Source organism: Danio aesculapii, chromosome 17 (assembly GCF_903798145.1).
Source record: "Danio aesculapii chromosome 17, fDanAes4.1, whole genome shotgun sequence".
Lineage (NCBI taxonomy): Eukaryota > Metazoa > Chordata > Actinopteri > Cypriniformes > Danionidae > Danio > Danio aesculapii.
Genome location: NC_079451.1, coordinates 53,101,293 through 53,113,690, shown reverse-complemented (window position 1 = coordinate 53,113,690; position 12,398 = coordinate 53,101,293). Strand labels below are relative to the sequence as shown.

Below are 12,398 nucleotides of genomic sequence, written 5' to 3'. Positions count from 1 at the left end.
ATCTGTATGGCCTCCTTCATGGCTGCCAGCAGGCCGTTTCCTCCTTCTCTGAGTGCAGGACCAAAACACTCCGGCCGGCGGATCAGCAGCTTCACCACAACACTGGAGTTCTCCTCCACACTCTCACCTGACACACACATACACACACACACACACACACACACACACACACACGGAGAGATTAACATGAGTTAATCTCCAAAAGTAACTTTGTAATGTTATAAAACAAAAACCTGCAAATGGAACTTAATATTAAAAATTTAACATTAAAAAAGTTACAAATGTAACATTCGAAAAGCTAAAAATAAAAAAAACTGTAAATGTAACATTCGAAAATCTTTAAATGTAACATTCGAAAAGCTAAAAATAAAAAAAACTGTAAATGTAACATTCGAAAAGCTAAAGATGTAACATGTGAAAAGCTAAAGATGTAACATGTGAAAAGTAAAAGTAACATTCGAAAAGTTGTAGATGTATTAATCGAAAAGTTGCAAACGTAACATTCGAAAAGTTGTAGACATAATATTCGAAAAGTTGCATATGTAACATTCAAAAAGTTGTTAATGTAAGATTCGAAAAGTTGTAAAAGTAACATTCGAAAAGTTGTAGATATAATATTCGAAATGTTACATACGTAACATTCAAAAAGCTGAAAATACAACATTCGAAGTTGTAGACGTTATATTCAAAAAGTTGTAAAAGTAACATTCGAAAAGCTGATAACGCAACATTCGAAAAGTTACAAATGTAACATCCGAAAAGTTGTAGATGTAATATTTAAAAAGTTGTCAATGTAATATTTTGAAATTTTGTAGATGTAACATTCAAAAAGTTATAGATGTTATATTCAAAAGCAGTAGATGCAATATTCGAAAAGTTGTAGATTTAATATTTGAAAAGTTGCAAATGTAACATTCGAAAAGTTGTAGACATAATATTCGAAAAGTTGCATATGTAACATTCGAAAAGTTGTACATGTAACATTCGAAAAGTTGTTAATGTAATATTCGAAAAGTTGTAAAAGTAACATTCGAAAAGCTGATAACGCAACATTTAAAAAGTTGCAAATGTAACATTTGAAAAGTTGTAGACATAATATTCGAAAAGTTGTAGACATAATATTCGAAAAGTTGTAGACATAATATTCGAAAAGTTGTAGACATAATATTCGAAAAGTTGTAGACATAATATTCGAAAAGTTGTAGACATAATATTCGAAAAGTTGTAGACATAATATTCGAAAAGTTGTAGACATAATATTCGAAAAGTTGTAGACATAATATTCGAAAAGTTGCATATGTAACACTCAAAAAGTTGTAGATGTAACATTCGAAAAGTTGTTAATGTAATATTCGAAAAGTTGTAAAAGTAACATTCGAAAAGCTGATAATGCAACATTCGAAAAGTTACAAATGTAACATCCGAAAAGTTGTAGATGTAATATTTAAAAAGTTGTCAGTGTAATATTCGAAATTTTGTAGATGTAACATTCAAAAAGTTGTAGATGCAATATTCGAAAAAAGTTGTAGATTTAATATTTGAAAAGTTGCAAATGTAACATTCGAAAAGTTGTTGATGTATTATTTAAAAAATGTGAATATAACATTCAAAAAGTTGTAGACATAATATTCGTAAAGTTGTAGATGTAACATTCGAACAGCTGAAAACATAACATTCAAAAAGCTGATAATGTAACATTCAAAAAGTTGTAAAAGTAACATTCGAAAAGTTGTAGATGTAACATTCGAAATGGTGTCGATGTAACATTCGAAAAGCTGATAACGCAACATTCGAAAAGTTGTAGATGTAACATTTGAAAAGCTGCGAATCATCTCTCCCACATTCAATCAGTAATCGAACACTCTGCTGTTTGTGTGTTTATTTACCGTTGACGAAGACGGCAAAGCGCAGGAAGGACAGGTAACGCTCGCCCTCGATGGGGTTCCAGCCGATGTCAGGATATCCCTTCGCCAGCAGCATCGGGCAGCTCTGCAGACCACAGCCCGCCAGATACGTCACAACCTGCACAAAACACAACACGCGTATCTCAATTATCTCACAGAGCGATGGTTTTATCTTGTACTTACACCATTAGGAGAACAACCCCTGGTGGACAAAACATTACTATCGCCTGCTGACCGCCTAAAAACTATCAATTACTGACACACACAGAGTGTTTCTGTATGCAAAAACACACCTTGTCCAGGTCGGGCTCCTCCAGCGCGAGCGCCAGCCCATTATTATCCATCACTGACGAAGCTGCTACATCCAGAGGAGTCGACCCACGCATGGCTGGAGATGCTGTTTAGACAGACAGACACACACACACACACACACACACACACACACACACACACACACTTAGAGCTTTCCAAACTCACATGCAGGTAAGAAAAACAGTAATTGAGCTTTGCAAACTTTTAAATACAATAGAAATAAACACAGTTACTAATAATTAACTAAATAATAAAAATATGCAAATACATCAATAAATTATAACAAGTTTAAATATTGATCAAATAAAAATAAAACCCTTAATTTAAAAATATATTACAAATCACACACTCTCATGCTTTACATGTTTATATAACTGCTATTTTCATTTACAGCGCTTCTTTTTTTGCATTGATATTTAATAACTCTTTAAACAGCAGCTACACTGATTATTTTCTTTATTCTCTATTTCCACCAGGGGATACTCATCCCGAGGCCTCCAGAGATTGTGCAGTGCCAGTGATGCGATCCAGGTCCTGTGAAGAAATGATGCCCACCATAGAGCACTTCTAGAGGTCTCCATAATCCTGGACTAGGCCGTATCCTGAGCTGATGGTGTGGTGGTCATGGAGGAGTGGAGTGCATGAGACTGATTCCTGAAAGACTCCTCTCTGCATTGATCCTGTGGACTAGCCTGAACACCCGCCGGTGACCTACTCACACCTGCAGCTTCTCCTCGATGGACGTCTAGCGTTCTCCAGCCTCCAGCGCCTAGACTGCAGCTCCGTACAGGATGTTTGGACAGAGGAGAAATGTTCGTGCCTAACTGAGCCTGGTTTCTCTCCAGGTTTTTTTCCTTCACTTTGGTCAATTGGTGAAGTTTGTTCCTCCACTGTCGCCACTGGCTTGCTTGGTTGGGATTTGTGGAGCTGCGCATGGATGGATTTGCTCTTCAGTGTTTGAACTTTCAGTAGTGAAGATTAAAACACACTGAACTGAACTGAACTTCAACTCTGAAAACTGGAACCAATTCCCCTGTACAGCATGTCTTTGGACTGTAGGGGGAAACCGGAGCATCTGGAGGAAACCCACGCTAACACGGGGAGAACATGCAAACTCCACACAGAAATGCCAACAATCCCAGCCAGTGCTCGAACCAGCGACCTTCTTGCTATAAGGCGATTGAGCTACCCACTGCGCCACTGTGCTGCCTTAAATATTGAATATATATGTAAAATAAAAATAATATGTCTAAATAAATTAAAAATGAGGGTGGCGCGGTGGCACAGTGGTTAACATTGCCGCCTCACAGCAAGAAGGTCTCTGGTTCAAGTCCCGGCTGGGTCAGTTGGTGTTTCTGTGTGGAGTTTGCATGTTCTCCCTGTGTTGGTGTGGGTTTCCTCCGGGTGCTCCGGTTTCCCCCACAGTCCAAACACATGCGCTATAGGGGAATTGATCAACTCAATTGGCCGTAGTGTGTGTGTGTGTGTGTGTGTGTGTGTGTGTGTGTGAATGAGTGTGTATAGGTGTTTCCCAGTACTGGATTGTCGCTGGAAGCATATTTCGCTGCATAAAACATATGCTGGAATAGTTGGCGGGTCATTCCACTGTGGCGACCCCTGATGAATAAGGGACCAGGCCGAAAAGAAAATGAATGAATGAAATAAAAAATAATTTAACTCTTAAAATAAAAAAATGAAATGAAATGAAGAGTACAATAAATAAAATTGAAATTAAGGTCTTAATAAATCTCAAAACATTTTAGAAACAATGGAAATGAATCAATAATAATAAAAAATGTAACTCGCAATTAAAGAATATAAACAAAACACACGATCCAAACGCTCCACCCCAAAATATATATCAAAATTACATGAATAATAAAGCAGAGAACTGTGAAAGTGTGAGTTGGAGATTTTACACTGATGAATAATATCTGGACCGGCTGAATTCACCGATCAAATCAAAGAGGAAAACTCAACTGCCAAGAGAAACTCACACCAGCAGAGGGCAGTGTGGACCACTGTAAACACACAAACACACATACACTCTCACATGCACAAACACACACTCCCTCTCACACTCTCGCGCACACACATATGCACAAACACACATACACAACCTGACGCACACACTCCCACACTTTCTCTTCACTCAAACAGTTCACTCAGTAGTGTGTGTGTGTGTATGCGCGCTCACCCAGACCCACGCTGCTGTTCTCCAGCAGGTAACTCAGGTGGTCAAACATGGCCTTCTGGTTCTGACGGCTGATTCGACAGAAGTAGCACAGGAAGCGGCAGCAGCTCGCAACCATCTTCGGGAAGGCGATTTCCTGTTAGAGGAGCAAACACACACACACACACACACACATCAGATGCACAGCAGAAAAACACACACACATCAGATGCAGAGTGTCTCACACACACAATCACACTCAGTGTCAGTGGTGTACCTGAGACTTTCCTCCTCCCAGCACGTTCACCATCACCTCCATGACGGTCTCATGCATGCCCAGGACCCTCATCAGGTTGGGATGCTGGTAGAACACCTTATTATTTATGATGTCTCTGAGAAACACAGCAGATCACAGACGGGAAATCACTTACTGTACACACTGCTGTCACAATAAACACAGCAGGTGCAGGGCTGTGTGTGTGTGTGTGTGTGTGTGTGTCATTTCTCCAACACTGATGACACGAGGATTCATTTAATATCAGTAATGACAGTGTTTCTCCTCATTACATCACCAACTGATGACTGAGTGAGAATAAACGCTGCTGTTTTTGATTCTGCTGGTTTACAGTCACATGAGCTAATACATCATAATATTAATATGAATATAATATGAATATGAACACAAACATGATCATAATATGAATATAATATGAATATGAATATGAATGTAATTATGAATATGAATATAATATGAATATAATATGAATATAATATGAATATGAATATAATATGAATATAATATGAATATGAATATAATATGAATATAATATGAATATGAATATAATATGAATATAATATGAATATGAATATAATATGAATATAATATGAATATAATTTTACCATGAATATAAAAATGAACACAAATATTAATATGTAATTCATGAAGATATCAATATATGATATGTGACTATGAATATAATATGAATATGAACACAAATATGACCATAATATGAATATGAATATAATATGAATATGAAGAGGCAGCACGGTGGCTTAGTGATTAGCACTGTGGCCTCACAGGAAGAAGGTTGCTAGTTCGAGTCCCGGCTGGGTCAGTTGGTGTTTCTGTATGGAGTTTGCATGTTCTCCCCGTGTTGGTGTGGGTTTCCTCCGGGTGCTCCGGTTTCCCCCACAGTCCAAACACATGCACTGTAGGGGAATTGGGTAGGCTAAATTGTCCATAGTCTATGTGTGTGAATGAGTGTGTGTGGATGTTTCCCAGAGATGTGTTGCAGCTGGAAGGGTATCTGGATGCTAATTTCGGTTAATTTTGCTAACCGACAACCGCCGCTCATTAATCGGTTATTAACGGTTAACTGGTCAGATTACTATTAATTTTATATTAAACAAATTGACGTGTCTATTTTGTGTCTGACACATTAAATATTGCATTTTAAAATACTGATTTATTTTTATATGCTTGCACATTAATAATAGAACAATACAACAGAGCATTTTCACGCACCTGCAGTGTTTAGCACAGAAGAGCAGAATAAACTAAATAAAATGAATAAAATAAATAGGACTGCCCTAAATTATTTTCCACTTAAATAATTAATTTATATTACAAATCGAAAACACTGACTGATTATTTTTAATAACCGGCATAGGCTGTTTTTTTCCAATCATATTTTTGTCTTCCGTCAAATAAAAATAGCAGACTTCCTCAAATCGCTCGCTCCATGGAAAATATGCATTTATTTAATGCCCCGCTGTTATTATTATAATCACAAAACCTTTTTACATTTTTAATAGAAATCATTATTTTAAAGATTATGTCTTGGTTTCCTCTCTCTCCCTCGCGGTTCAAGTGCGCGCGCTGCATGATGAAAAGACAACAACGCGCGTATATGTTGACTTTTTGTAAACAGTTTTGTTGTTTAAATATGATATTGCATTAATGTGCATACATGCTTTATAAGCTGTAAAATAAAAGGTAAAGCCTATTTGTTGCGTTTATGACGCAGATCCAGGTCAACATCAGCGCTGGTTTGGTATCAACACGTCTGTTTCAAACAGCAATATTCTTCTTCCATTTTGCTTCTTTGGCAAATGTGTCTGTAGCCACGGGTTATAAGTTATCGTCCCGCTAGTTAAGTATGTCTTGCAGTTGAACAAGTGGCCGACACAGCTAACAAGCTTATTTCATTCCAAAAACGCGAGGCGCACCTGCCTTTATATGTTGACAAGGAAAAAAGAAGAGAAGAAGCGCGGTCCTCTTATGAAACGACTAAATCAGCTGGGTATCGATTGTGCATAAGTGTTGCTGTCTGTGTTGTTACAGTTGTAATATTTAATACTATTGTGATATTCAAGATTTGTAAATTCATACAGCTCTGGATAACTTAAACAGCGATTAGACCTTCAGAGCGGTGTTAATGCGTCCTGGAGTAAAGCGAAACGGCTATAAACTCCAGCAAGATAGAGTGATTATATGCAGACTCATACTTTATCTATAAATAAAGTATAACTATAGAAACTGTGTTCATCTTAACTAAACGCTTCGTTGTGTTTGCTGGCCTCACGCATCGCGCACCTGTCAGTCAGTCAGTCAGCTCTTAACGCCAAAGAATTAAACAGATAGCGCACAGCACTATATGGTTACAGAAAAGTTTGCGCTGTTATAATTCACTTACCTTTTAATACGTTTTGGTGCGATTATAATCCGCTATTAAAAACAACAACAATAACTGAATGTTTTGAATGGGTAATGTAGCCGTGGCGAGATGCATTTTGGTCCCCGCCATGGAAGAATGAATGTAGCGGAAACCATGCTCTTTAAAAGTTCTCTGTAGTTGTCCTGACAACACAAACTGCTGCTCTGGGATGAGCCGCGTGCAAAAGATGCCCCTCTTAACGCAAAGGCGCATTCAATCGGCCCCTTATGCAGCCAAACTAAAAATATATAAAATAATGATTTTAATCGTTTAACTGATAGCATTAATCGGTTACAAACGCACCCTTTCGGTTAACAGTTAATCGATTATTTTGAGCATCCCTAGTATCTGCTGTTTAAAACATATGCTGGAATAGTTGGCGGTTCATGTGGCGACTCCTGATAATTAAAAGGACTAAGCCAAAGGAAAATTAATGAATGAACGAATATAAACACAAATATGAACATGGATATGCATATGAACTAGTGCTGGGTCGTTATCAGCGTTAACGTGAGACTCTTATCGCGCAATAAAAAAAATATTGTTGTTAATTTATTCTTAAAATTTGGTTAGGAGCTGGGTCTATTCTACGCAAGCTATGATGATTTTCACCATGATATTTTAGCGCGGATGTATACCTGACCGGTGAGCCGTCTGACAAACAAAGTGCCCTTCTGAATTAAATCAGCAGGATGCCTGAGTTTAGCTGCAGTTCGGCAGTTACACACTCACTCATGAACATTTCATTCATGTAGTTCATAGTTTGATTGTGCTGTTTACTTCAATAATGCCACTAATATCTGCATACTCCACTGTTCACCTTTCCTGCACGGTCTCTCTGTTGAGTTAGAGATAGCAGGGGAGATTCATTTAATACTCCAGAGCCGAAGAATATTAGTTTCAGGGTTAACTCCCTTCTCCTTTTCGTTGGAGCCGGTGAATGAATGACACATGTAACTTGGTCCAATTATTTATTACTCTCCGTGTGGTACAACAAAATCAGTCACCAAACAGGGAACACCACTGAAAACTGTCTCATTGCGGAAAACTGCTTCTCTTTTCTGTCTCTCCCTCTCAGCTCCACACACACACACACACCGCAAAACTGCAGCCCCGCCCCTTAAAGGACCCGCACATTTTACAACACCACGTTAATTCCATTTCTGTTTAGTTCAGTTCTGACTTTAGTCAGATTAAGGTGATCAAAAATGGCTGTTTGGAGCTTCTGTAGGCCTACAGTTCAACATTGATGTTTAACTGAATAAACAGTTAGTAAACACAAGCACATCTTATTGAACATCATTTATTTTCATCACCAATTATCAGAGTAGATCAGTTTCTCAAGCAGTTTGTGAGGCATTTTGGAAACAGGAGATGAGCCCCTGGTCTAATGCGCCACCTGGCTTGAGAAACCCGTTCTCAAAGACTTATTATTAGGGTAGCACACATATTCTGAATGCCTTCAGCAGGATTCAAATGAGCCATTTTAATCTAGATTATTCATTCATTCATTTTCCTGTCGGCACCCGGAGGAAACCATCATGAACGCAGGGAGAACATGCAAACTCCACACAGAAACGCCAACTGACCCAGCCGAGGCTCGAACCAGCGACCTTCTTGCTGTGAGGCGACAGCACTACCTACTGCGCCACTGCATCGCCTAATCTAGATTAATCTAGAATAAAAAAATCCCACCTATAATATGAACATAAATATTAGTGAGCACAAATATGAGCATTCATGTGAAAATGAAAACAAACATGAACATAAACAAGTGTGTGTGTGTGTGTGTCCATGTATATGTGTCCTCACCCCAGGCCGTGTATCATCAGCAGCTCCTCCTCCGTCCCCATGCGTACGCTGAGCAGCGAGCGGATCTGCCCCAGCGAGGCCAGCAGCAGGATGGTGTCGCTGACCGAGGCTCCGCTGATGCTGTATGTCCTCCTCATGGCGCGCAGCAGCTCCCCGATGCTGTCGTACTGACGCCGCAGCAGGCTGAACATCATGCGCACCAACTCCGGGTCCTGGATCTGGGTCTCCTGAGCCCACAGCACCATCGTCTGGGAGATCAGCTCCTTCAGATTCGCTGCAAACACACACACACACACACACACAGTGAGGAGGATGTGACGCAGCATTAGTTTAGTGCTGTATGAGTTCTGCTGCTGGTGTTATTATGCTGTTCACTTTGATCTTGTGCTTCTTACATGGAGCCGTGTGCTCTTTCTCAGTGGGTGGACTCTCAGATTTCTGCGGTTGACCTTTAATCTTGTAGATGAGCGCCAGCAGACGGCCTTTAATAGACGTGTCCTGATACTCCTCATCCTCCTCCACTGGGATTCCTGCAGACACACAAGTGAATCAGGTGAACTCACTGAACCAAACCGACTCACTGAACAATTATTACTGAACCATACTAACTCACCAACACTCTAAATCGATTCATTAAACTGCGTAACCAACTTGACTCACTGAATCATACAAACTCTCTAAACAAGTGAGCTGATTCACTCAACTGACTCAGTGAACTTGGCTCAGTGAAAACTTCAAAACTGCCTAAACTATCTCACTGAACTGATATAACTACTAAAACCACTGAAGTAACTTTACAGAACAGACTCACAAAATAGACTTGGTGAGCTGACTCACTGAACCGACTCAACTCACTGAATCAAACTCACTGAAACACAAAACTAAACTGTGAAATCAACTCACTGATCCAACTTGACTGAACAGACTCACCGAAAAGACTTGGTGAGCTGATTCATTAACCGGCTCAACTCACTGAACTGATTTGACTTAATGAGCTGATCAAAGAACTTGACTCGGTGAACCAACTAGACTTTCTAAACTGACTCACTGAACAGACAGAACTACTGAAATCAACTCACTAAACCAACTTGACAGAACAGACTCACAGAGCAGACTTGGTGAGCTGATTCACTGAGCCAAGTTCACTGAATCAACTTCAAAACTTCCTAAACTGACTCACTGAACAGAAATAACCACTGAAACCAACTGACTGAACTAACTTGACAGAACAGACACGGTGAGCTGATTCACTAAACCGACTCACTCAACTTGACTCGGTTAACCAATCTGACTTTCTAAACTAGATTCACGAAACTGACTTAACCAGTGACTCACAGAACCAACTTTACAGAAAAAACTCACAGAACAGACTTGGTGAGCTGATTCACTCAACTGACTCAGTGAAATTGGCTCAGTGAACCAACAGACTCGCTGAACTGAAATAACCACTGAAACCAACTAACTGAACTTTCTTGACTAAACAGACTCACAGAACAGACTTGGCTTAGCTGATTCACTCAACTGAATCAACTCACTGAAACACAACACTAAACAAACTCAACTGACTAAACTGATTTGACTTAATGAGTTGTCTCACTGAACTTGACTCTGTGAACCAACTTCACTTTCTAAACTGACTCACTGAACTGAAATAACTACTGAAATCAACTCACTAAACCAACTTGAGAGAACAGACTCACAGAACAAACTTGTGGAGCTGATTCACTCAACTGACTCATTTTAAACTTGACTCAGTGAACTAATCTGACTTTCTGAACTGACTCAATGAACTGACTTATCTAGTGCAATCAACTTACTGAATCAATTTGACTGAACAGACTAACAGAGCAGTTGTGAGCTGGTTCACTGAACCGAATCACTGAACTGACTTAACCCACTGAATCAAACTGACTCACTGAAACACATCACTAAAGTAATTAATTAAACAAATCAACTCACTAAACTGACTTATTTGAACTGATATGACTTAATGAGCTGATTCACTGAACTGACTCCACGAAATTGACTCTGTGAACCAACTTGACTTCATAAACGGACTCACTAAACAAAAATAACTACTGAAATCAACTCACTAAACCAACTTGACAAAACAGACTCACAGAACAGACTTGGTGAGCTGATTCACTTAACTGACTCAATGAACTTGGCTCAGTGAACCAACGGACTCGCTGAACTGAAATAACCACTGAAACCAACTCACTGAACCAACTTGACTGAACAGACATGGTGAGCTGATTCACTTGACTCAGTGAATCAATCTGACTTTCTAAACTAGACTCACTGATATGATTTTACCAGTGGAACCAGCTCACTGAACCAACTTGACAGAACAGACTCACAGAACAGACTTGGTGAGCTGATTCTCTCAACTGACTCAGTGAACTTGGCTTAGTGAACCAACTTCAAAACTTCCTAAACTGACTCCTTTAACTAAAAAAAACTAGTAGGTTAACTCAACTAACTTTTTTGAATGGACTCACCGAACACACTTGGTGAGCTGATTCACTGAACCGACTCAACTCACTGAATCAAACTCACCAAAACACAACACTAAACTGTGAAATCAACTCACTGAACCAACTTGACTGAACAGACTCACAGAAGAGACTTGGTGAGCTGATTCACTGAATCGACTCTACTCATTGATCTAATATAATAAGGAATCAGATCAGGAAAGCGCACTGGTTTGATTCACACAGTGTTCGTTCATCAGTTTTAGTTCTGACTGAAGGCCGGATGAGAGATGCTGGTACCGCAGTGCAGACGCAGCTCGCTGTGGAAATCGTAGAGCTCCTCCTGAATGTCTTGAGGACACGGACAGTCTTCACCCATGTGGAAGTTCAGCAGCATGTTAATCTGAAATACAAGCAGAGCAGGAACTGATGCTGAGTCAGGAGAAAGCAGCGGCGTAATGGGAAATGACATCATAATGCTGCATCAGAAACACTCTGATATGACCACAGTGAGCTCTCACACACAAACACAGATACTGACACAACTACACACTATTGCTGAGTTCATTTAGCGTTAATACATCACAGAATACAGATGATCACATTAAAACAAGGTTAATAAGATGCAGCTAATTTAAATATTGTGTGTGCAATATTTTTAAATACTAAAATATAAATCAGATTTATATATATATATATATTATAAAATAATAAAAAAATAATAGTATATTACCAAAATGTATTACTTTATAATAAATTTAGTATTATTCAATTTAATGTTTAAATGAAAATAACTGATGCTGAGTGCATATATATATATAAGGGATTTAAGGGACTTTGAACGTGGCATGGTTGTTGGTGCCACACGGGCTGCTCTGAGTATTTCAGAAACTGCTGATCTACTGGGATTTTCACGCATAACCATCTCTAGGGTTTACAGAGAATGGTCCGACAAAGAGGAAATATCCAGTGAGCGGCAGTTCTGTGGGTGCAAATGCCTTGTTGA

The 12,398-nt window shown here is 39.1% G+C and overlaps 1 protein-coding gene across 1 annotated transcript in view; it reads right to left on the bottom strand.

The window, feature by feature from the left end:
- LOC130244164 (ryanodine receptor 3) overlaps positions 1–11,877 on the bottom strand; it is a 123,523-nt gene extending 111,646 nt beyond the window's left edge. The window contains exons 1-8 of the mRNA XM_056476459.1: positions 11,693–11,877; positions 9,314–9,448; positions 8,919–9,192; positions 4,667–4,781; positions 4,414–4,546; positions 2,198–2,301; positions 1,887–2,022; positions 1–127 (exon numbers count right to left, since the gene is read on the bottom strand). The exon at positions 1–127 is cut by the window's left edge and continues 57 nt beyond it. Coding sequence (XP_056332434.1) covers positions 1–127; positions 1,887–2,022; positions 2,198–2,301; positions 4,414–4,546; positions 4,667–4,781; positions 8,919–9,192; positions 9,314–9,448; positions 11,693–11,867 — 1,199 coding nt within the window. The 5' untranslated portion in view covers positions 11,868–11,877. The remainder of the gene's footprint in view (positions 128–1,886; positions 2,023–2,197; positions 2,302–4,413; positions 4,547–4,666; positions 4,782–8,918; positions 9,193–9,313; positions 9,449–11,692) is intronic.
- Between the last annotated feature and the right edge of the window lie 521 nt (positions 11,878–12,398).